Source organism: Gobius niger (assembly GCF_951799975.1).
Source record: "Gobius niger genome assembly, chromosome: 20".
Classification (NCBI taxonomy): domain Eukaryota; kingdom Metazoa; phylum Chordata; class Actinopteri; order Gobiiformes; family Gobiidae; genus Gobius; species Gobius niger.
The window spans coordinates 16,772,454-16,797,593 of NC_136871.1; the positions used below are offsets into that span (position 1 = coordinate 16,772,454).

The 25,140-nt window shown below is 42.3% G+C and overlaps 3 protein-coding genes and 1 long non-coding RNA gene across 4 annotated transcripts; all 4 read right to left on the reverse strand.

The window, feature by feature from the left end:
• Positions 1-89: 89 nt before the first annotated feature.
• Positions 90-6,742, reverse strand: LOC306979520 (constitutive coactivator of PPAR-gamma-like protein 1 homolog). Its single transcript, XM_079578478.1, has 16 exons — positions 5,995-6,742; positions 5,416-5,662; positions 5,274-5,356; positions 4,490-4,618; positions 4,339-4,417; positions 4,205-4,257; positions 3,775-3,780; positions 3,408-3,620; positions 3,159-3,330; positions 2,824-3,073; positions 2,585-2,699; positions 1,788-1,997; positions 1,428-1,620; positions 1,196-1,334; positions 1,021-1,117; positions 90-447 (listed from the first exon to the last, which is right to left on the reverse strand). The coding sequence occupies exons 1-16, from the start codon at positions 6,466-6,468 to the stop codon at positions 226-228; spliced, it is 2,682 nt and encodes an 893-aa protein (XP_079434604.1). The 5' UTR covers positions 6,469-6,742; the 3' UTR covers positions 90-225.
• A 1,625-nt stretch (positions 6,743-8,367) lies between these two features.
• Positions 8,368-9,936, reverse strand: fam217bb (family with sequence similarity 217 member Bb). Its single transcript, XM_079578803.1, has one exon. It carries the CDS (start codon positions 9,833-9,835, stop codon positions 8,702-8,704), a length of 1,134 nt encoding a protein of 377 aa, XP_079434929.1. The 5' UTR covers positions 9,836-9,936; the 3' UTR covers positions 8,368-8,701.
• Positions 9,937-10,389: 453 nt separating this feature from the next.
• On the reverse strand, positions 10,390-11,247 carry LOC306979727. Its single transcript, XR_013793958.1, has 3 exons — positions 10,933-11,247; positions 10,697-10,760; positions 10,390-10,480 (listed from the first exon to the last, which is right to left on the reverse strand). It is a non-coding gene; the product is annotated as an uncharacterized lncRNA (long non-coding RNA).
• Positions 11,248-11,946: 699 nt separating this feature from the next.
• Positions 11,947-24,664, reverse strand: tespa1 (thymocyte expressed, positive selection associated 1). Its single transcript, XM_079578479.1, has 12 exons — positions 24,485-24,664; positions 23,772-23,814; positions 23,428-23,462; positions 23,233-23,286; positions 22,980-23,016; positions 22,763-22,827; positions 22,566-22,647; positions 22,284-22,492; positions 21,293-22,156; positions 13,772-13,902; positions 12,608-12,674; positions 11,947-12,122 (listed from the first exon to the last, which is right to left on the reverse strand). Exons 1-12 carry the CDS (start codon positions 24,624-24,626, stop codon positions 12,043-12,045), a joined length of 1,809 nt encoding a protein of 602 aa, XP_079434605.1. The 5' UTR covers positions 24,627-24,664; the 3' UTR covers positions 11,947-12,042.
• Between the last annotated feature and the right edge of the window lie 476 nt (positions 24,665-25,140).

Consider the following 25,140-nt stretch of genomic DNA (forward strand, 5'->3'; position numbering starts at 1 on the left):
ATGTGCTTTCTGATGAACTAATGAACAAGGCTTCTGGAACAAAACTTTGGAAATTTTCTTTTTATAACCTTTGTGATTTCAGATGAATATTTTATGAAAGAACATCCATTACAGTTTCAACCAAGAATTTCATTCTTTGATCAAACGTGTGGGGTTGACAGAAATCAGGCTAGTTTTCTCTGAACAGTCACCTTCTAACCTTCACCTACTCTAGAAAATATAGATTTACTCTTCTTTTAAGACAGCAGCCTCAAGAGCTTCATCTCGGCACGGGCCTCCATCTAGATTAAGTGCATTCAAGAGAGGGTTAGTATTGCACATCAAGGCACTATGGGGCTGGTGAACCCTGGTCAGCGGCTCTGGGTCTTCATCCTCCTCCATGTTGCTCTTTTTCTCTTTTATTTCATTGTGTCCAGCTGTAACAGTCGGCGAATGTGCAGGCTTACTCTGGTAGAAAAAAAGACAATATGCATTACCACAGGAGACAAGTCATTTTCAAATACGGACACAATACTCCTTTTGCAATACCAACAAGAAACCATATCAAACAAGCTCTCCACAGATGCATTATGCAACTACTTATAAAAAGGAAACCACTTGATATTTGGGCATAATTTACCTTTGTGTGACAGTGGCTGTATGGGTGGTTAGCATGGTGCCTTTACTTTCCACCCCAGTGGCCTCTACAAGACTCCAAGATCAATTGGTTTTCAGGTGAAAGAGTCCATGTGCAGTGAAAACCTAGCAGAAACCCTAAAAAAAACACTGAAGGCGCCATGGTAACCACCCATACAACTGCTGGGTCACTAAAAGGTAATGCACACAATTAATTATTATTATTATTTTCTTTTTCATTAAAGTTCCATAATGCACCTTCAAGTCTTCAGGGTGGAATGATTATTGCACTCTCCCTTCACTTGGACTTTTCCCATTTAAAGGATAAGTATCAGAATCAGTGATTTTAAAAAAAAAAAAAATCTGTTTGGCCACTGGACAAAAGCCCATTTGTTCTGTACTTACCAGATGCATTCCCTGGTTCTTAAAGGTTCGAGCATAGAAGTATCCTCCTCGACCAAAAGTTCTGAAGAGAGGTGTGGAGATAACACCTTTGGTGCGACTAGAAATTAAGTTTCACATTACTTCAGTAAAACAAGAAATACTGTAAGATATAACACACTTTTTCTGTTGCCCTTACCCTCTGTTGGGTCCACCTACAGACACCATCTGAACAGGGAAGCTTCCTCTACCCCGTCCACGTTTGGTCCCAGCCCACTGGCCCACCACAGTGCCAGCAATCTCCAGCTTTCCACCCTGAGACGAACACCCTTGATTTGCTTGTAGGAAACAAACAGATATTTTTGTTCAAAGGGAAGACTACTTGAATCACATAATCAATGTTTCTCAAGGCATTTTATAAAAAATCTTACAAGGCAGCCTGTGATCCCTTCCCATATAACTTGGAAATATAGGATGTTGAGAGTAGAAAGAGCTGAGAGGGTATATAGGCATCCTGTGGTGAGGTGGAGGCACAGGGAATGGTGGAGGATGAGGTGGACAAGGCAAGTTGAGCCCTTCCAGGATGCTCTGTCGCATCTTCTCTACTTTGGCCACAAGCTCAGCCTAAAGAGAGCGATAAATAAGCTTGAACTGTGTACAGTAAAATTCACAATGAATTTAATTAACCCCGAAATTATAGAAATGTTGTGCTAGCCCACACAAAAAAAATCAAATTAACAGGCCCAACGTAGCTTGCCTTTCATGTGCATGCAAGATAATGGGTAAGCTACCTGACCATCACAGAGGTCAATGAGCTGGGCTTTCCCCTGGTTGGTCCGCGTGAGTTTACTCTGAAAGAGTTTTCCATCAAAGTACATCCAAGGGCAGCAATGCTCCCATGGGATAGGTTGACCACATGCATCGTTGGCAAACAATGCCATGTCTACTCCACTCATGAACAGAGCAGCCAGTTGGATTCCCCGTGGGTCCAGGTTGTCAATCTGTAAAAGAAATAAATTCAGACAATAATAATTTCAACAAATGGGTATACAACTACAAAGTAATCTGAATAATGAGCAAAGAGGCAAGGAGCAAGAGCTATATTCATTGGCTTTTAGACATCCTGGACTGACAACATAAAGCAGGAATAAGTAGCAGACAAGCAAGACAAAGTGAAGCATCGGTTACGTGGATGGTTTACTTCCACGGAAGTGAACCGTGGAAGTAAAAGGGGAGTCGACTCCCCTGAAAATTAGATTCTTAATCTCAGTGGGAAAAAGAGTTCTTTGTAGGACCATCCACACTTAACAGACCAAAGCAAACGAAAACTTGCTGTATGCCAAGCAGAACGCCTGAGAAAGACGAGCAAAAATAATCATGCTTTCTTGAATGTTAACGTGACATGCAGCAACAATAGGAATGCCTGATTAGTCCTCTGATTTAGATCTATGACCTGATGGTTCTATTTATTAACATATTCTGCCAAAATAACAAAACTGAGAAGGACATTTTAAAAGTAGTACTAATTAACAAATCATTTCATTTCACTGCCTCTCAAACACTCTTCATACAGTTACTACTGCATCACCTTCAGTTCCTGCAGCTGCTCAGGCTCATATAGTTTAGGAGAAAGTGCTTGGGCTAGAAAAGCATCAAGTTCATTACGGCGCAAAACTCTTATTCCTGGCCAATGTAACATAAACCTGAAGCAAAACACAAAGTGCAAACAGTGTTACATATATTAAGCCTAAATGCTTGTATGTGTATTACACAAAATTTGCATTCAGTATATTGAAAAGAGGCACATACAAGAACCCCAATACTCACCGCAGAACACAACAGAGGACCAGAAGAGGCGTGGGAATGTTGGCAGGGTTGAGCATGGCAGGGGTGTCTGAGCGCATACAAGCCAAGAAAGCCCTCATTCGGCGGTTCTTGTCCTCCACAGCTTTTCCCAGCCACAGTTTTTTCAGATTGGGGCAGGTCCACTCCCTGAAGGGCAAAGCCTCGACAAGCTCAGGGGTGTGTGGTGCTTTGCCTTTATAAGCAGCCCATTCTTTTACAAGTATATGATTATCTGGAAGATAAACAAACACATATCACACGCCTCTGTTCTACCATCATTTCCGATATTCATATTTTATTTCTGTTATAGGACATACATTCTGGCAGACAGTTCTTCCTCATGGCGAGGATCTCTGCCTTCTTCCTGGTCTGGGCGACACTGAACAATATGCCGTAAACATACTGACGGATTGGTCGAAACAACTGCACTGCTGAAGGTAACTCCGTGTTGGTGTCATCTTCAATGGCCACAGAGAGCTTAATCTCCCCCTGTTAAATTCAGAGTGAATGTAATTTAAAAAGTACACTTAAAATAGAAATGAATAAGTATGCTGTATCAATAAGACCTTGCTGAGCACGTGGTAGATGTATGGGTACATGAGGCCACTCTTATGTCTGTGCTCGGCCACCCGCAGGACCTCAGGTGCCACTGCGGGCAGAGCAGGGATGGTAATGTCCATGTGGTTCCTTGTGGGCATGGACAGCAGGGAGGGGATGTGGGTTTGCTGGTTTTTGGACTGTGATCCCAAGCTGCCATTACACTTCACAGAGGCGTCCGTCTGAAACAAGCAAAATATCAGTTGTCTGATACAACTGAAACTGTCTTCACTAGTTTTCAGCTTTTTTTTTCAGTAATTTTATTTTTTAACATTTGATTATTTTACATTTTTGACTTTCAATGTAAAACATTCAAATGCTTCACTTGCAACTCACTCTTATTTGGTCCTCCGCGTGTGTTGTGATGGCCGAGATTGGAGTATCTCCACTTTTGTCCCACTTTTCTAAATTGTCACTTACATGACTAAATCAACATGAAACAGGCATACAATCAATACATAATTTGATTTGGTCGTCATAAAAAACAAATCTGGTTAGAGAGTTTATAAACTCACTTGGGTGGAATATCATCACTCCTTGTGGAAGATGATTTTGGCGAGGTGTTACTGAGGCCCGGATCCACGTCGTTGAGGCTGGGACCTGTGCTGAAGGGAGATGCCCTCTCGTACAACGGTGTGTGCTTTTCTTCCGGAAATTGACTGGGGTATTTTTCCACTGACTGTTCAGATTGCTGTCAACACATCATAGTATCAACAGCTTTACCAATTGAACAAATAAGAAAGATTTTAGCAGTCTTGAATCTTACCTCAGTTTGAACGTTCAGCTGATTTGTAAACTGATTTTTCCTTACAGCTGAAACTACATGTATAGTAAATAATACAACATTTACATTTCATAAAGAAATATGTAGGTAATTAATTAGTGCGATGGGAGATCTACCTGAATGTGGTGATCTGCTGGTGACTGAGTAGTACTCCACAGCACGTCTGAAGCGCTCTACTTTTTCATCAATACATGACTGAAGAAAGAAAGTGTACGTTTTTCTTCCTTTTTTTAACATAAATAACAACAACAGGTTTTAAATGTGTACCTGAATGTTTTTAAAAACATCTTTGGCAATAGCCTCCAGATCTGTGATGTCTGTGATGTTGCGGACATAGTTGGCAACAGCTCTGATTACAACATCACAGGGAGGGAGCACCAGTTGTTGGGCATGCACCTAATAACACATTGCAGGGACAGGACATGAAGGTATAAATGTGCTATTGCTGTTAATATGTTAAAGGAATAGGCCACCGTTTTTAAATACTGAGATATGTTCTTACTTTAGCTTAGACGAGTTGATATGTAGCTGTCTGGTCTTTACGCGTGCCCTAAGTCACGTAAACAGAGCACAGACGGCGTTAGCATGTAGCCATATTGCAAGGCCTAGTAATATCACTAGGCCTTGCAATATAGTTCCCCTTTTCTATCTGCTTAGAAAATCGACATGTTTAATTTTGTGTGACTATACTTGGACTGTGTACAGGCTCATGTAACCATATTTAACTTTAACTTCACCTCCGTTTGGATCCATAGAGGAGAAGAGGAGAGGCTAAATGCTAACGTTTACGTGACTGAGGGCACACGTAAAGACCAGACAGCTACACATCAACTCGTCTAAGCTAAAGTAAGAACACATCTCAGTATTTTAAAACGGTGGCCTGTTCCTTAAAGTTAATGTGTAGTGATAATATACAAGTACATTTTTGAAACAAATGTAAAAAGGACATCAGGGGCATTTTAGCCATCTTAAAATACAGTAGTTTAATGAGTCTTTTGCAATACTAGACTTTTAAAGTTGTGCCTGTAGGGTCACCAACAGAATAAATTACCTTCAAAGATGCTAATGGATGGTCTGGACCGAGTAAGCTCCAGTGAAAGGCAGCCAGGTCTTCATCAAATAATATGTGATTACCTAAAGAAAAAAATGTAATTAATAAGTATTTTTTCTGATATTAGAATTGTCACACCAACCTAAAAGTGCAGCAAAAATGGCAATTGAACTAGGGTGCATATTAATATGCTTGGCCACTTCCCCTAGAAGGTATTGGCTGGTGGTAATGCTTTTCCCATTGCGGCTCAGTTTGAGGGCCTGGGAACTGAAATAGTGAGAGATGTTGCTGAGAGCATAGTCAGAGTCGTAAGCTACCAGTCCATGGAAGCCATTTTCCCGGAATAAGGCCAATACTTCCAGGTGGTGGTCCTCTATCGTCTGGACTACCTACAATTGCAGGAAGAAACACTTGTTTAGTTCACTTGCATTGGAAGTGGGGAGCTTTACAAAACCAAACCAGAACAAACAAAATCAGCAGGAAAAAGAACAGCTAGTCTCTTTATGAAATTTCACCTCAGATCATTGACCTAGTTTTGTTAAATAATTCATATGTATTGGCAGCATCTTGGCTTGTCATTGCAGGTATGGTAAATCATTTTAAGCAACTGCAAGTGGAAAGACTACCCTCACTCTCCGGAACTAAGACCAAGAGGGCCTTGGTAAAGCTGACATTGACTAAATGGCTCAACAGGCGTCCCCTGGGCCTTGAAACAACTTACCCCGACACCGAACCTGAGCAGCGCCAGGCGGATGCAGTGTGCCATACACACCGGCGGCAGGAACCAGACTTTAGGCGGAGGGATGCCCCTCTTCTGGATGTGGCACATGATCTGCTGAGCTGTTTGACGCTCGTTCACCTGTCGCTTGACCCACTCGTGAAGCCTGCCTTTTTCCAGGGCGCCATTAAAGCAAACCAGGAACTGTATGTTGGCACAGAAGCAGGCTTTGGAGAGGGCAGCGAGGAAGGACAGCATGTGGTTCCACTGTCCCCCGCTCACCCAGTCGGTGTAGGATCCTCCGTAGAGCCGATGGAGGCAGCTCTCCGCGTCCAGCAGCAGCCTGAGGGGACCCTGAGGGGCTCTCTGTCGGCCGCCTCCTACCAGAGTCCCCCGGGCTAGCTTCTGGAGCTCCACCGGCACCACAGCAGCGGGGCAATGCTTTTCGAGGAACTCCTGAAAACCGTGGACGCCCATGTTGTTGAAGTTCTCGTCAGTAACAAATGAATAAAAGGTGAAATGACAGAAAACTGGAGCAGAAGTTGTGGAGCCGCTCGTGTTGGCTGAAAACCTGTCAAGTTGCGTGACACTGCAGAGAGGTGGGTCGTGCAGAAAGAAAGAGTCAAACCGGTGCTATTGAGTCTTCATGGGATGATTTGTATTGTTTTGGTACATGGCTGACAGTACCATGTGTCACCACCTCTCACCGGGCCATCTCTGTGCAGGAGGAGTGCGGGCGGGCTTCTTCTTCTTTGGGATTTAATGGCAGCTGCTGTCTACAACGTTGCATTACTGCCACCCTCAGGTTTCATTTACACTGCACTCATGTCGATCTATATGTGGGATTTTCTCCAGGTCGGCTTTACCCAAATCTAAAAGCTTCTCGACTGGAGAGCAACAATGCAACGCCTCATTTGAAAGCTAAGACCTACAAGAGTGATTCTAACTTTTTTGTCACGTCGCCACATTTTTTATCATATTTTTGGTATGTTTTGTGGCGTTTTTGTGGCCTTTTCGTTGCTTTGTTGTCGTGTTTTTGTTGACTTCATCACATTTTTTTGGTCATTTTTCGTGTTGCTTTTCCGGCACATTTTTGTTTTTCTTTTCATCCTCTTTTTTGTCGCTATTTTGATGCTTTTCTTTTTAGCTTTTAGATTTGGGTAAAGCTCAGTTAACCCCTTAACTCCCACCTGAACCGAGCACATTTTCTCCAGCTGTACCCCAGTCCAAAAGCGTCTGGAAAAAAGGTGTGGAAAATAGCAATAAAACTGAGACGAAAACAAGGATGAAAATGTGAAAAAAGTTTGAAAAAATGGACGAAAAAGTGTCAAAATTTTTTACAAAAAATGTACAAAAAAATGACAAAAATTGACAAAAAATGGACAAAAAAGTGAGAAAATTTTGACGAAAAATTGAGAAAAAACGAACAAAAAAGTGACAAAAAATTGACTAAAAAATTGACTAAAAAGTCACGAAAATTTGACAAAAATGAGATGACAGCCCAACAAAAAAAAGTGATGAAAAAAAATCTGATGATGTGAGGAAAAAGATCAATTTAGTTTTGTAGATTTTAGCTTTCAAATGAGGTGTTACACTGGCCTACAGGATTTGGGTAAAGCTGAACTGGAGAAAATGCTCTCGGTTCAGGCGGGAGTTAAGGGGTTATGGTGGCCCTAGAGCCAGTGGCCCTTCTGTGCTCTTCCAGAATGGACATATGGCCAGTCCGCCCCTGCTTTAAGGGGTACTTAAAACAATAAAACCGCATGTCTTTTGCATGTGTTTTCTTTAAAGTTAAAGGTGCATTATGCAACTTTTTATGGCAAAAACAAAAGTTGATATTAGTGCGTATTTGACCTTGTAGTGAATCAGAGGCTGTATGAGTGCTTAGCATGGCGCGCACTTACTTTCTATCACAGTGGTGTCTAGGACGCTCCAGGATTAATTGTTTGGAAAGTTCACTGCTGACGACCTTTCTCACCAGAAAACCTACAAAATAATTGATTCAGGTGCGTCCTAGAGACCACTGTGAGGGAAAGTCAAAGCACCACGCTGACCACTCATACAGCCTCTGGGTCACGACAAGGTCAAATACGCATGAAAATCAACTTTTGTTTTTGCCATAAAAAATGACATAATGCACCTTTAAATAAATTAGCAGTCAATAAAAAGTGTATTTGAGAGCATTTCAGCTTTGATTTCAGAACATGACACAGTCTTTGTGCTGCTAATTTGGAAAATTGGTTAAAAAAAGTACCGGTATCTACAAATAAGCTCTATCAAACACCCTACCCAGTGGCCCTAAATCTATGTTGAACACTAAGAGTGAGAAGGTCTGATGCTGACGCAGAGCCATAAAAGAGAATCTTAACACATTTAGGTTTATATTATTATTCTGTTCCAACAGGACAATACTGAATTTGTACAAAGCATAAGAAACACATACATAATCAATACTACTTATTCTCGCTTTACAGTCATGAACTGGATTTTGTTTTTACATTTCTTGTTCTTTGGTAGGCTATACAAACAGTCTGATGTGCATTTATTTATATAGCACCAACAAATCACATGTAAGTAATATCACACAACATAGCGTGAACTCAACAGAGCAGTGTGTGTAGACTTGGCAGTGACAGTGTTACAGCACCACATGCAGTAAGTACAAAATGCAGATTGTTAAAGACAAGCCAATAATGATTAATTCTGGATGTCACGTAACAAATTCGACCTGTTTTGACCTGGCGCGCCTGTTAACAGCACAATATTTGGTGGCGGGTAAATTGTCCATTATTGCGGTGACGGCGTCTGGTTTGATCTCTTGTTGTGCTCTCCTCTCGGCGCGTCCTTTTCGACACTCGGATCTACCCCGACGCTTATCTGTACCGTTATGTTGCCTCTCTGTGTTAGTCTTTCTATGCTCTGAGTCACTTCTGGGTCGAACAGTCCTACAGTCTGGAAAGTGATCTTTTCCCATTGGTCCATGGTCCTTGGCAGTGGAGGGTAGTTTGCTGATAGCCTGTACAGGAGTCCGAAGGTTTCCTGCAGCCTGCATCTGTTTTAGGTGGCCCTGGGACCTAACGGGATTGCTCAACTTACGAGAGCAGTCAAGCCGGGGAGCCCGACTTTCACTGTAGCTCCTTTTGGGTTGTGAGGTACTTGGTGTCCTCTCCTGGGTTGGGCTTAACCTGGCTGGGCGGGCCTGGCAGCCAGAAGGACGGCAGCAGGATGAGTTGCGGCTCCTGCAGACAATATAGGCACAGTGACTGGGCGCAGAGGAAAGGAAAGTGAGAGGAAAGGCCCGCTGGCACTGCAGGATACATTTAGGGGTACTGAGACGGGCTGAGGTAGCTGCCAGAGCTTTATGGCTGCTGGGCAACGGCTCTGCATGTGCTGTCCCACAGTTATCTTGCAATGTTTGGATCTGATACCATTCCAACTGGAGAAGTCTTTCCATGTAGCGCTCTAAAGGACCCGTGGGTCTTGGCCGGGAAGCTGAACGACCCTCCATGTTGTAAAAGATGGCTAACTGATTGAGGCTCCAGGAGTTGAAAGGTGGAGGGAGGAAGTCCGGGAAATCAAACTTATGTTGTGTTTTGCGCCTGCTCATAGGAATGGGCTCCTCACTGGTGATAACATCTGGGCGCAGGTCTAACTGTGGAGGAGGACCACCACAGGGTAGTTGTGAAAGTTTCTCAGATTCAGACACATCAGTGTCACTATCGTCATCTCTGAGGTCTCCAGACTCGCTGAGCGCAGAGAGCCGTGGAGCCGGGTCTGGACTGGAGTCTGAGAGGGAGCGATGGCAGGGAAAGGCTGCTGTGTGCCTCTTACTTTTGGAATGCATGTGCTTCTTCTTGTTGATGACTGTTGGCAGGACATGGGACTGATCCGTCGGAGGTGGATCAGTCTGGGGTTTTGTTACCTGAGAACTAATGGACAAGACAATTAATCGACACACAAGTCATCGCAAACAGAATTCTTCAGTGTTATTCCTATTTTCCTGAAAGCCTTAAATCATGAAGGCTGATAATGTGTTGTGGGCAATATTCCACAAATGTAATTAGATTTATATCAGGATTCAAGCTTACTGAGTACACTTGTATTGCTTTTAAATGGTAGTTAAATCCATCTGCTTTCTTCTGAAAGTTTAAACTTGACTGTGATTGGTTAAATCGGCCTGTTGGGGGAGTGTTTGTGTTCGAGCATAGAGCTGCAATAAACATAGAAGCACTGACATGATATGACAACCTCTCCAAAATAACAGTCAGTCAGCAGGGATTAGATCACGATGATTTGATATTTATCATCAACCTTATTGCCTAGCATAAACCCCAAGGCCCTCATGCAGTGCTCGCTATTATTTTGTAATTACATTTTACTGTTCATAACATGACATGTGCAGCATTACAGGCTACAGTGACTCCCAGTCTTACCTGTGTTTCGACATTCTGTTTTTGATCGATCTCTGCTTCCTTTTGTTCAGGGACTTCTGTAAACAGATAAACACTCAATTTAGGTTTCTCTGCAGGGCTAGACATATTATATATATCCCAAGTAATCCTAACTACTTGTGCATAACCTACTTATTACTGTTAATTGTGATAATAATTGTACAATGTTTATTTAATATACTATTTTATATGATATACATACACTGTTTTTAAGTTTAGTTCATGATTTAGGGCAAACCTGTGATGAACCTCACCTGGATGTTTTCCTGTGTGGTCTGTGGAGGCTGTGACTTCTTTTGAAGCAGTTTATCTGTATAGCTGAGACCAAATTGCCATAGAAAGGGAAACACACACAAAGGTACATTAGTCAGCGATCAACATAAACAAAAAGGCCCTGAGTTCAGATCATTAATACATTACAAGAGATGGATAGCTGTAGGACTGGCTATGTAATGGGATAGCATCAAAACAGGCTGCCGTGACGCGCTACCTGTCCACTTCAGGCCTTTGGTCGCTCCAAGTGGTCGCCTTCGCCCATCCTGGCTCGCGGTACAGTCGCCCCGTGCATTGTTGCGGCACTCGCTGTTGCAGAATGGTGCCCATCCCCGACCACATCAGGCACCAATCAGACGGATGAACGCACAACCCCAAAGATCGGCCATGGCAATAATACGGAGACGTGTTTTTCACCGCTGTCTGTTACGGCTCGCCCTAAGATGTGCTGGTTAAGTAAATGGCCAGCAGAGGGCGTAGTATCCCACTGTACAGAATTTCATTTCGGATCATTTATATCAACATGTATTTATTTTTTTAATTCGGTCTTTCATGTACTGTATCTTATGTTATATGATCCCGTTATACATGTTCTGAAAATATTATTTTGCTCAGAGCGTTTTGGTCCTATTAGTCTTTAGTCTAGGGGAGAACCAGGGTCCAGGTCTCAGGTGAGCTACACAAAAGAAGCACTTTTTCTGTGGAACTGCACCAAAGTTCACTTTAAGTGCTAAAAAAGATGCACTTATAGTAGGTTCTGCAATATACACAACTGCCCAAAATAGGTTGTCATCAGTGTGAATAATTTGAACTTATATTTAGTAACAAAAGTATTTGTCTAATCAAAGTACTGTATTCTAAATACTTGGAATAGTTTCAGGTAGATTTGCATAATATTAAGGCATAAATGCGGCATATGCAAAAGCCCACAGCCCAGAAGGACAGATCAAAACTTTTCCCCGGCTGTTTTAATTATTTTTTTTCTTCTTCATGTTATGTTTTTGAAACTGCAATTGAATGACTAAGTACTTTGATGAATATCTTTGATATCAAGAAAGTAACTGTTTTCTGAATACAATCAAATGAAACTGTACCTTACTATAGTTAACCAAAATGCAAAATACATATTCCAAATACATGTGTTTCCTCCAATGACAAGCGACACTGGTTGTCATTGGAAATCCACTGCTGGTGGTGAAAACTACTTGCTTGAATGAATGAAGTAGGCAATTTTATAAATATCGAATGAAAATACACACGCGCTGCTGGGAAGATAATATACTCATTTAACAATTTATTAATTTAATGATAACACTATTGATTCCTATTAGCTGTGGTGGCCTGAAGGTACATCATCTGCGTAGCCACTGCTGTCTGACTGCATGCTGTCTTCTCGGATTATTCCACCTGCACACAACCAAATAGAACAGTCAGTCAGTCAAATAAGATACATGATACATTAAAATGGTAATGGTCTCAACTTATATAGCGCTTTTCCACCTACATTAGGCACTCAAAGCGCTCTAAAGCAAGGACCCACTCACCCATTCATACTCTCATTCATACACCAATGCACGCAGACACTGGGGGCAATGTGGGTGAAGTGTCTTGCCCAAGGACACAACGACAGTGTGAACTTTCAGGAGGTGGGATTCGAACCCCCGACCTTCCGATCACGAGACGACCCACCCCTGTTAAATTGAAAAAGACTAGTATATTGTGCATATATGATATTAAAGGGTTTACAGCCCTACATGTTTCCTTTAACTTCGTCACAGTTTTGTTTTTGATAACCACATACCACATACACATAGGTTTGTCACTTTCCCGTCAAGTCATTTCACAGCAAGTGTAACACAGTAATACTGACTTTGATCACCATACTGTTTTACCTGTGAAACAAGACTTTGGAGGAACTGTTTTTGAAGTTTCAGAATCCTCTTCTCCTGCACTGTGCACCTGCAGAACAAGCACATTTAACTGTTGAATGTAATGTCAATAATGAAGTTATTGTACGAAAGGTGCAAGAATCATCTTTGTGCACTGACTGGCAACAATATCTGGTGGAAAAGTTAGATATTTTCACGCAAGATATCCACTAGGTCTAAATGAGTAACACAAATGAATAATACTGAATGTGAACTCAAATAGGGAACTAGGGAGGGAGAGAGAGACTGAGAGAGAGGGAGGGAGACAGAGAGAGGGACAGAGAGAGAGAGAGGGACAGAGAGAGAGAGAGAGAGACATAGAGAGGGACAGAGAGAGAGAGGGACAGAGAGAGAGAGGGAGGGAGACAGAGAGAGGGAGACAGAGAGAGAGAGGGACAGAGAGAGAGGGAGGGAGACACAGAGAGAGAGAGACAGAGAGAGGGAGACAGAGGGAGAGAGGTAGAGAGGGAAAGACAGAGAGAGAAGGAGGGAGGCAGAGAGAAAGAGGGACAGACAGAGAGAGAGAAGGAGGGAGACAGAGAGAGAGGGAGACAGAGAGAGAGGGAGACAGAGAGAGAGAGGGACAGAGAGAGGGAGACAGAGAGAGAGAGGTAGAGAGGGAAAGACAGAGAGAGAAGGAGGGAGGCAGAGAGAAAGAGGGACAGAGAGAGAGAAGGAGGGAGACAGAGAGAGAGGGAGACAGAGAGAGGGAGACAGAGAGAGAGAGGGAGAGAGGGAAAGACAGAGAAGGAGGGAGGCAGAGAGAGAGGGACAGACAGAGAGAGAGAAGGAGGGAGACAGAGAGAGAGGGAGACAGAGAGAGAGAGGGATAGAGGGAAAGACAGAGAGAAGGAGGGAGGCAGAGAGAGAGAGAGGGACAGACAGAGAGAGAGAAGGAGGGAGACAGAGAGAGAGGGAGACAGAGAAAGAGAGGGAGAAAGATAGAGACAGAGAGAGGGAGGGAATGAGGGAAAGAGGGAGGGAGACAGAGAGTGAGAGAGAGAGTATATATAGTGTATCCAACCCCAGTTTCACATGGGGTTGGATTAGGCTACCGTTTCAAGGTAAACATTTACAGAGCAAGTAAGGAAAACGAGTAAAGACGGGTTTAAAAAAAAACACAGGTACCTCTTCAAGCTCAAAGGAGTTGACTTGTTTCAGATTACGGGAAATACGTGGCTCTGCAGACAGACACTGATTGTTTGTGTCATGTTCTGTCTTCTTACATGTCTTTGTGGATGGGACAAATATGCTATCACCTTGTAGCGGACCCCAGGAATGAATGAGACGGAGAGTTTCGAACGGGTGCAGTAGTTTTTTACTGTTGGTTGCATCAACATAACGCACCGTGAAAACTACAAAAACAAACACAGAAAATATGCTAATTAAACATGTGCTCACATGCACTTGACACACACAAATGAAATTAAATTGGAGTAAAATGTACAAAAATTATAAAATAATGTCCACCACAAACACGAACCTCGCTCCGCTTTCCTCAGGGCAGCTATCTTGCATTAAGTTGTCCAAACCAGACAGAAAAGTCCATCATTGCCGTCACCGCTGCAGTCCATGTAGCTCAAGACGCATGGGACGAGAAGTCTGTTGACTTCCGGGTAAGCGAAGAAGTAAAAACTAGGCGCGAGCGCCCTCTAGTGGACAACTAACATACATTTACACTCCCACCAATCATGTATAAAAATTTAAAACAAATACATGATTCACAAATGGGCGTAAACAGAATGTAAACTTTGCGATAACATGTCTGACGTGAGCATATCACGCGGGAACAACGTCCAATTAACGTTACTAGTTACTTTGCTTTAGTTACTTTCTAGGAGAACAACTAGTTTTTGGATTGGCCGCTCAATTACATGGGGTTTATAAGGCGTGCCTTGTTTCTTTGGCGTATTACGATCACCTATTTGAACTTTTACTCTGCGCACTAAACCATCATCTTCTTCCGCTGCTTCTATAACTCGGCCAAGTTGCCATTGGCTTCTAGGAAGCATCTCTTCTTTGATAATGACTATGTCATTGACTTTTAGGTTTCGACGTGGTACGTGCCATTTTTGTCTTGTGGAAATGTTCAAAAGGTATTCTCTTTTCCACCTACTCCAGAACTGTTCGGTGAGATATTGAACTTTGCGCCACCTTTTCCTTGCATACAAATCTTCTTTTACAAACTTTCCAGGAGGTGGTAAAGCGACTTTGGATTTCATTAGTATTAGGTGGTTTGGAGAAAGTGGTTCAGGTGACTTTGGATCATTGATTGAGTCAACACTTAGCGGTCGTCCATTGATTATTGACATTGCCTCATAGAAAAGTGTTCTGAGGGAAGCATCATCCAACCTTCCGGAGCTCTGAGCGATTGTGGCATTGAGAACATTGCGAATGGTTCGGATCTGGCGTTCCCACACGCCTCCAGCGTGACTAGCAGATGGGGCATTGAACACAAACTCACATTGTTTGTCGGCTAAGAACACTTCAAGGGCATTGGTGTCACATTGTTTGAGAGCTTCTCTAAGTTCATTTTTTGCGCCCACGAAGTTTGTGCCTTGGTCACAGTAGAGCCTGCTTACAGCTCCTCTTAGACTGATAAAACATCTCAAGGCATTAATGAATGAATCTGTGGACAAATCTTCGAGCATTTCTATGTGGACTGCACGTGATGAGAGACAAGTAAAGAGTAGTCCGTATCGTTTGTGCTCTTTACGGCCTTGTTTGGTCATGAATGGTCCAAAGCAATCCATTCCACAGTACACAAAGGGCTCTGAGATTTCGACTCGCTCCTTCGGAAGCTCGGACATACGTTGTTCTTCAGTCGGGCGTCTTAACTTTCGACATTGCACACATTTGTTTATCATCTTTGCCACTTCCTTACTTCCACCAATCACCCAAAATCCATTTGCTCTTAACTCCATCAATGTTTGACTTCTGCCTTGGTGGCAGATTTTGGAGTGGTAGTGGGACATAATCAGATTTGTTATGTGATGATCTTTAGGAAGTATAATGGGATGTTTGAGTTCCTGACCAAGAGTGGATTTCTTTAATCTGCCTCCAACACGGAGGAGTCCCTGATCCAATACGGGATCTAATGGAAACAGAGGACTTGGACTGGGAAGGTTTTCTCCCACCTTCAACCTTTCTAGCTCTTGGGGGAAAGCATGCTGCTGCAAAAGGCGTATTACTGTGTCAGCAGCTACTTTTCTTTCTTCGACTGTGACAAGATTGACGTGTTGAGTTTGTTTTGATCTTAGTCTCTTTATCCTAGCGATTACTTTGAGAAGCATTGACCAACTAGAGAACTTTGTGAGACGACTTAAAATGTCATTTAGTTTGGTTGTTTGGGTTGTGAGTACGTTGACAGCTTTTACTTCTGGATCTCCAACTAGCAGTTTAGTTGTCTTGTTGGGAGTGAATGGGATGTCTGACTCCCACAGAAACTTTGGGCCGGATAACCAGTTAGTTGACCTGAGATCAGATGCACTGAGCCCCCTAGAGGCATGATCGGCAGGGTTTTGTGCCGTGTCAACATAATGCCACTGTTTGGGTTCAGTAGTTTGCCTGATTAACTGGACACGATTTGCGACAAAAACGTGGAACCTTCGTGCCTCATTGTTAATATACGCGAGGACGACTTGGGAGTCGGTCCAAAAGTACTCATCATCGATGTGCATTTCAAGTTCTGCCTTTAGCATGACACTTATTTTAGCTGAAGTGACTGCGGCTGAGAGTTCTAGTCGTGGAATGCTAGTGACCTTTGTAGGTGCGACTCTTGCTTTAGCAATCACTAAACTACAATGCACTTTGTCTTTGTCATTTTTGTACCTTAAGTAAGAGCAAGCACCATAGCCTACATTGCTGGCGTCGCTAAAGTGATGCAGCTCTACTCTCACAATGTTGTCTAGATCGGGTGGATGATAACATCTGGGAACTGAGATTGTCTTTAGAGTTTGCAAACCATTCTTCCACTCCTCCCACCGTAAGCGCAAGTTTTCAGGAATGGGATCGTCCCAACCAATGCCTCTGCGGCACAGCTCTTGCAGAATGCTTTTACCACTCAGAATAAAAGGAGCTACAAAACCGAGTGGGTCAAACAGGGATGAGATTGCAGACAGTATGCTTCGTCGAGTGGGAGTTTGCTCTTTTGCGCTGGTATGGAAACTGAAAGTGTCTTTTTCGATTGACCACTGGATACCAAGCACTTGTCCTTCTGATGTTGAGTCAGGTTTGAGATTGAGAGGCTCAGTGTTATCGGCTCTTTCTGAAGACTCGAGATGAGAAAGAGCGTCGCTGTGGTTTGAGTTGAATTTATGCAGACGTAAACCTGCTAGTTTGCACAGTTGTTGGGCTTCTGTAATGAGCTCTTTGGCCTCGTTCACTGAGGGTACACTAGTTAGCCCATCATCAACGTAGAAGTTCTTTTCGACAAAGTCTGCGGCTTTTGGGTAGTCGGATTTGTGTTGCTGTGCTAGGTATTTAAGGCCAAAATTTGCACAACCAGGCGAGGAGCCAGCACCGAATAAGTGGACAGCCATTCTGTACTCTTTGGGCTCTGTGTCCAATTGGCCGTTTTCCCACCACAGGAATCTCAAATAGTTGCGCATCTCAGTACAGACAAAGAACTGGTGGAACATCTTTTGGATGTCACAGATTATGGCCACTATTTCTCTTCGAAAGCGACATAATACTCCCACCAACGAGTTAGTCATGTCAGGGCCGGTGAGGAGTGTATCGTTCAATGAGATGCCGCAAAACTTAGCTGAACAATCAAAGACAACTCGCAACTTAGTGAGCTTCTTCGGGTGGTACACCCCGTGGTGTGGGATGTACCACACAGTCTCGTTCTCAGTTTCAAGAAGGGCCAGTTCGGCATCACCATTACTAATAGTGTCTCTCATGAAGGCTGTGTAATGTTCATGATACTGTTTGTCTGCCTTTAACCTTTTCTTAAGGTGGTGCAGTCGGACGGTGGCTAGCCTCTTGTTATTTGGAAGGTCTGGTGGGAGATTGTCTTTGAAAGGGAGGGGCATCTCGTAGTGCCCGTCTGGCCTTTGCACTATTGTGTCACTCAGAAGTTGAATGAAGCGCACATCATCTTGAGACACATACTTGTCTTCATAGTTTCTCTCATTGAAGTCTGACTCCAAGACTTTTAGCACATCAATAGCTGACGGTGTTGGGACTTCTTTCACTTTGATACGATGCACATAGCTCTGATTGCCTTGTCTGTCTAAGTGGGGATTTGCTGACCCAATGATACTCCAGCCCAGTATAGTTCTTTGAGCAAACGGCTCGTTAACATTTCCAGTAACTACCTCTAGAGGCGCTAGGGCTGATGGGCAGTCATAGCCAATTAACAACCCCACATCACAATCTTGGAGTGGCTTCATTTCATTGGCTAAGGCTTTTAGGTGTGGCCACTGAAGTGCAGTTTCTCTGGTGGGAATATGGGACTTGTCAACCGGGATAAAATCTCGAGAGTAAGCTTGATCTATTTGGACGTGGGCATCAGAGTCAAACCCACGCACTTGCAAGTTGCAGGCAAGTTTACTCGCTACTACAGTGTCGACAGAGGTCATTGTACTTAGTTTTAACTGCACTGGTTTAGAATCAACATTCAGTTCAGAGGCCAAATCTCCTAAAATAAAAGACGAGTCACTTTGGGTATCGAGTAAAGCATAGGTGAGTATTTCTTTTTTAGGCTGTGAGGCAGCTGAGACGAAGACTGGTACTATGCTGGATGTGGCGGATGTTTTCCTTGTTAGTACGTGAGCCATGACTTTGTGTACTTCTTTATTTGCGCTTTCCACTGTGTTTGCACTTTGTCCTGAGACATTCTCAGTTTCCTTTTGCTTTGGTTCTTTTACCTTTTCTATGTGCAGACATGTTGGGTGGCGTCGGCTGCACTTACCACAGGAGTGGCGCGCTTTGCATTCTTTAGTTACGTGGCCCTTTCTTAGGCATCCGAAGCACAGGTGATTTTCACGAATGAATGCTGTCTTTTCGTCCATAGTCTTTGCTGCAAATGTAGAACATTTCACTATGCCGTGCGTGTCGTCTCTGCAAAACAAACAAGGCAACTTTTGTTTAGGAATGGCTATAGGAGTTGAGCTGTTTGACTTGGTTTGAGCGGTTGTGGTGAGTGCTTTGGCTCTCTTAATGGATCTCTCTTCTGAAGTCTTTTCGTTCATTAAGAATGGGGAGGCAATAGGATTGCATGCTACTCTAGCTTCCTTCTGCATGAACTTTGTGAAGTGAGCAAAGCTGGGATATTCTTGACTTTTGTCCATCTCATCCACAACAATACGACTCCATCTTTGTGTTATCCAATCTGGTAGTTTCTTGAGTAGCTTGTGATTTTCCTCGCAATCGTTAAGAATCTCTAGACCCTTGACTTGAGGAATAGCCTCAGCACAACTTTGTAGAAAATCTGCAAACTCTCTCAGTGCTAGAGGGTCATTGGCATTTATTTTGGGCCAATTCACAAGCTTACTTCTGAAGGCTCTTTGAACCATGAATGGACTGCCATACCTTTCCTGTAGTACATTCCAAATGCCTTCATATGCCTGCTCAGTATTACGGTAGAAGTATCCCTCCACAGCTTTCTTTGCTTCGCCTGCAAGATAACTCTTTAGATACAACATTTTTTCACATACAGGTAGCGGTTTGTTGCCTACTAATGCCATGAACGATACCTTCCAGTCCATAAACTTCAGGGGATCACCACTAAATGTTGCGGGCTCAGGTAGGGGAAGGCGGTTCAGTGTCAGAGAGCTTGCAAGGGTTTGGGCCAAGTTAAGCTCTTGTTCGGCTTGGCGCGTTTGAGACTGGAATGGTGGGGCGAGAGGATTTAGGGAGGGCTGAGCAGCAGTGGGGCTATTTGCAGAGCTAATTGAATGCTGAGATGGCGTTGCAATGATTTCAGACCCATCTTGGGCATCATAAACTCTTACTCGAGCAGCTGCCACCTTTACCTCACTGTCTGCCTTTAGTTGCTTTAGCTTCGATTTCTCCTCCTCTATCTTTGCCTGTATTTCAAGCTCCTCTTTTTTGAATATTGCAAGTGCCTGAGATTCCTTAATCTTCCAATCACACTCCATTTGAATAACTTTAGCTTCCTGTGCAAGTATTTCTTTAGCGACACTGGCCTGCTCTACTCTGGCAGCAAGTTCAGCTTCTGCATCTACACGATTATCCGAACTAGTAGATTTCTTTGATGTGGCAACAGAAAGGACTGTTTCAGTGTTAGTTTCTCCAAATACTGAGCCATACACTCCCTTATTTAGTATCATCCTGACTCTTTCCTTTTCAAGATGATCGTTAAAGGCTTCCTCAATAGTATCTTGTCGTTTTTGAATAAGCTCACATATTTCCGTAGTAATCACATTGCACGCATCCATCCTTTTAACTATTTCTGGAGTTAAAGAGTGGTTGCGACGGATGGGCTCGTAGTATAGTTGGACTACATTGTGCTTATCTCTAATGTCATGACTGGATTTATTGAGTCCTTCAATGGAACAGAAACATTTTAGACCTGTTCTAATGTCTTTGGCAATTTCTTTCCAAGACTCGTAAGCTTTATTAAATGCCTTTTCGTGTTTCTTTGCCTCTTGCTCTTGCATCTCTTTAACTTTCTCAGTTACTTTACGGTCACGACTGCTGGATCTAACCATTGGCTTCTCTGTAGTTTTTGTCTCTTCAGTAGTTGACATTTTGTTATCTTGATGTGTATATTGCTTTTGGTTTAATGTCTGGATTTACCTTTCAACGAGTTTGTGCTTTAACTTTAAGACTTTGGAACACAACGCTCAGCTCAGACATTTACACCTTTTCAAAACTGGGCAAAGCAATCATACATATGACAAAACGTTACAAGCTTGAATACTGCTGATACACTACAAGGCTTACTACTCAGAAGGTGATAGTAAACAGATCCATACAGTTTAAGAGATTGCACTGACTCAATAATAACTTCAGGTAAGCTAACTTGTGATTAGCGATAGTCTTTGCTTAGCATTACACCAAGCTTTTCAATGTAAGCAAACCGAGAACTCAAATGGCAGTTGGCGATGATTTTGGCGGCAACCTTGACCGGCGTAGACCTTTGGCTGGCTTGCAGATCCGCTGGCCACACAAGGGATCCGACATGGCATGGACACCGGCTGGATGGATTTTCTCACTCTCTGCTTCGAGTTGTCGCTCATTAGCGATCGAGTTTTCACTGTAGCGGACCCCAGGAATGAATGAGACGGAGAGTTTCGAACGGGTGCAGTAGTTTTTTACTGTTGGTTGCATCAACATAACGCACCGTGAAAACTACAAAAACAAACACAGAAAATATGCTAATTAAACATGTGCTCACATGCACTTGACACACACAAATGAAATTAAATTGGAGTAAAATGTACAAAAATTATAAAATAATGTCCACCACAAACACGAACCTCGCTCCGCTTTCCTCAGGGCAGCTATCTTGCATTAAGTTGTCCAAACCAGACAGAAAAGTCCATCATTGCCGTCACCGCTGCAGTCCATGTAGCTCAAGACGCATGGGACGAGAAGTCTGTTGACTTCCGGGTAAGCGAAGAAGTAAAAACTAGGCGCGAGCGCCCTCTAGTGGACAACTAACATACATTTACACACCTTCTGCTTTGACAGTGATGCAGCAGATGTGTGCGCCTGCTGAAGATGATCGTGCCTGGGATGTATCGTCCTGATTAACTGCAGGGCCTGTACTCTCTGATGATGACAAAACAGGATGTTTGGCTTGAAGTGACTTAAGACACAAAGTATCTTTAACTATTTCTGTCCCTGCGGATTCTATATCTCCAGTTTTTAAGCGTTCATATTGGAAATCAAAAGGCGCCTGATGTACACACTCCACTATCTGAGGACATATATGTTCAAATGAGGCCTTCACGGGTGGTTTTGGATCACTTGACCCTGGCTCTGGTAACAATGAGGATAAATATGTTCTGTATGTTTCATTATTACATTCTTCAGTTTGGATAATATCTGCTTCTTCATTGTGCGCAAGTTTATTGTTTGTGTTCCCATTTTGATTTGCGCCTTCTCCAGCAGCAGCAGACGTTAGATGCTCCGTTGTGTTAATGTTGAAGTATCCTCGATCATCTGTACAAACATCCGTCACGGCATTTAAATCCCCTTGCGCTATGTCGAGTTTTTTCACATGCCTCGGTTTCTCCAACACTATATCGACAATCTCAGGCAAGCCAACTTGTTTCTTGGGTGAAGGCAATGGTGAATCGGATTCACGGTTTGAGCCTGTATAGAGACACATTTTAGAGACAGTGTCTTTGAGCTTGTCCACTGGGGAACGAGGGTCACTGCGGATGCTACTTCTAAAGCGTTCAATGCGCTCAATGGGAGTGGAGAAGTTGAATTCTGGTGTGGAAAGTTTCTGGACTGGTGTTCGAGACACATGGGAGTATAGGGAGTAGAATGCATTGGCCATTGCTGTGAGCACTTGTACTTGTCTGAAGCGACCTGAAGAAGATTAGAAAAATGAATTAGGAAACATGTTTTTGTTAACCTTTAGATTGTTCACCACTTATTAGTTTTTGAAGGCTTTATAAACTAAAGTGATCGAAAAGTACCCAAATTATAGTCTTACTAGCGAGTGAGAGGCTGGGATCCTCTTCCCGTATTCTTCGTATTTGCGCATCCAAAAACAGGCGGAAGGTCATGCCCTTGGCCTGAGAAGGGAAAGCTAAGAACCGTGGTGGGATCCGAACAGTGACCTGCGGATCCTCACAGCCAAATCCCAGCTCATACAACGTCTCTTCTGCTTTCTCTGAGTAGACCTGGAGGACGTCAGCTACACTGTGACGTAAAGAAAAAAGGACATAACTACAACCAGTACAGTAAGTGCAAAATAAAAATAGGTGGCATTGACCTTGTTGTAGAGCTCCATGTGGACGTAGAATTAAAGCTGTTGTGGCCCAGGCTTTGGGAGGGCAGAAAGAGCTTGTGACAGGCTCCACTGTTGAAATAGGACTGATATTTTTATAACTTAGAACAAGTAACAGACTATATGTTACTGTATCCTCTGCTTATGCAGATGGAAAAGTTTATTATCTTATCATCTGAAGCTGAGGAAGTGGTTTGCGTCTGACCTGCTGGTTAATCTGTTACGACATTCTGGATCCTGTGCAAAACTGCAGTTGAAACAAAGAACAGAACATAATATCATCTTACATCTTTACACCCACACAAAATAAATAACGTAGCTTCATAACCATCTCTAATATTTTCTGTTTATCTTTGTATGTATATTCATATTTTGCAAATATACATAAATCGTTCTTACCCAGCAAAATGCGTGTTGTAATTATTGACTGAATCTGCTGAAACAGAGAAGGTACATAAGACAGAAGGCTATTCGCATAACTTGCTCTCGGCAAAAACACTACCATTTTTTAGAAGCATTTCCCCGAAATTGCTGAGTGCAGAAACGCCGTTCGCTAACACATTTACTATTATAACTTTGGTGTTAGTTGCCTTTATGTCTTTAAGTGTAGTTGAAATACACTGCATGTCTTTAATGTAGGTTAAAGACTTACCATCAGCACCAATGTACAGCCCATCATCAATGCTTCTAGTTTTGAAAGTTCGATCTGCAAAATGTGATACATGTGAGCATAATCCAACTATACTGTATTTAATTTGCGGCAAAAAGTATTAGCAAGACTAATTGATGTGATGGCACATGCCGTAATTTCCATGTAAAAGCTACAACACATACGTAAATGTCTTACCAAAACTCTGGTCAGCAATTTCCGAGCTCACCGACCTATGACAAAGTGATACATACTTTAATTACAGTATGATTTGCATTATTTGCATAGACGCTATAAGTTACATGTTTTACCATACTGTATATGAAGTTTTAAGATGCTACCAATTGCCAAATACAGTTCAAACATCTCAAATCAATGTTGTTGGGATGTTCAGTATTTAGCATACACTTGCACAACTGGAAAGCATTTTTGTGGCAAACTTACCACAGCATCTGCTTTCTAGCACACCTGACCTCAATGAGTTTGAATGTATAGCTCAAGTTTTCAAAGGTTGTGTTTACTGAAACAAAAAGGCGACTAACCTACAAGTGAGAAGCCAGTTCTCAATCTTTCCAGTACAACATCCTGTGGAAAAACAAAGTTCAGAGGTTGTGTAAATATTCTTAAAAATGTTAGTCATATTAATTCCAGAACGAATTGCAATTGCCATATCTGAATTGTAAAAGCAGTGTTGAATATCTACATAACTATAAAAGCTCGATATATAATAAAAGTGAACCCCTGTTTAACCATAAACAGTAAATGTAGATTAACCATATTTCATTTCAAAAGAACATTAAAATATTACTTTAAAACTATAGAAAATCTCCCCTATAAAAACAGTTTTTTTTTAATATATATAATTCAATTTTGAATTTCATTTTATTTATTCTTTTTTTCAAGGTAAGAAAAGATCTTATAAACTCCAACACCATTCTTGAGAAAAACGTACAAACTAGATGGCCTAACCGATGTAAAAAAAACAACAACAAAAAAACGAATACATATACACACATATACATACATATTTAATATTGGATTTATGGATATGGATTTAAATAACTCTTATTTATAACCCCTTTCATTTTTTCAGTCTTTTCATATGTTCTATCTGTAATATGTAATTATCCTATATACATAATTAGGTATTTATATGTCACATTGCATTGTAGATGTTCCATATTTGTCACTGTGATACATTGGATTTTGTGTCATTTGTGGTATGTTTCAAAACTAAGTTATTAACATTATTTACCTGGTGAATTGGCCTGACCAGCAGAAAAGACATCATCATCTGCAATAGAAGTGTACTGTGTTTCTATGTCCTCCACTGTGTGCTGCTGCCGGCAGCTGTTGATCCAGGCTCGGCGTCGTACAGAAGAAGCTGGACTCTCCATCCTCTTAGTGCCCTGGCATCAGCATAAACACTAACCTATGTTGATGTCCATCCAGGGAACAGCAAAAACATGTTATTTTGTTTATTCTAAATTTCTGTTTTAAATGTTGTAAGCAAAGACATGCTGCTAGGATAGCTCTGGCCCAGACACAGGTCCCAGACAAGTTTTTTGCCAGTTTTTCTTGTGTGGTGATTGGTAGCACTTAAACTAATGCGCAGAAAAGTAAGATTGATGAAATTCAGGAATATAGTGCTTTCTTCTAAATACTGTTTTCAAAAGTAATTTTCAAAGTATTCAATAAAAAAGAACAAAAAACCCCCAAAAGAAACATACCTTGGTTGTTGCAGCCTCCAGATCTGGTGCAAGTTATCATTTCCTGTTCTGAGACAATATTTTGTAAAGAAATCCGCCACCATTACAGGCACACCATTATTTTTAGTGCAGTTAGGAAAAACATGGCAGCAAGACTCATGTCAGCGAGTGTTTGAATTATGACTTCTTGTTGAGGAAGTCA

Excerpts from the sequence above, each read along its gene's own strand:
- fam217bb (XM_079578803.1), bottom strand. The coding sequence starts at position 9,835 with ATGCATTCCAAAAGTAAGAGGCACACAGCAGCCTTTCCCTGCCATCGC.
- LOC306979520 (XM_079578478.1), bottom strand. The coding sequence starts at position 6,468 with ATGGGCGTCCACGGTTTTCAGGAGTTCCTCGAAAAGCATTGCCCCGCT. Across the intron at positions 4,619-5,273 it reads ATCCATTAGCATCTTTGAAG|GTGCATGCCCAACAACTGGT; the intron begins GTAATTTATTCT and ends ATGTGTTATTAG. Across the intron at positions 4,418-4,489 it reads ATGTTTTTAAAAACATTCAG|TCATGTATTGATGAAAAAGT; the intron begins GTACACATTTAA and ends TTCTTTCTTCAG.
- tespa1 (XM_079578479.1), bottom strand. The coding sequence starts at position 24,626 with ATGGAGAGTCCAGCTTCTTCTGTACGACGCCGAGCCTGGATCAACAGC. Across the intron at positions 23,815-24,484 it reads TGGTCAGGCCAATTCACCAG|GATGTTGTACTGGAAAGATT; the intron begins GTAAATAATGTT and ends GTTTTTCCACAG. Across the intron at positions 22,493-22,565 it reads ACATGGAGCTCTACAACAAG|TGTAGCTGACGTCCTCCAGG; the intron begins GTCAATGCCACC and ends TTTACGTCACAG.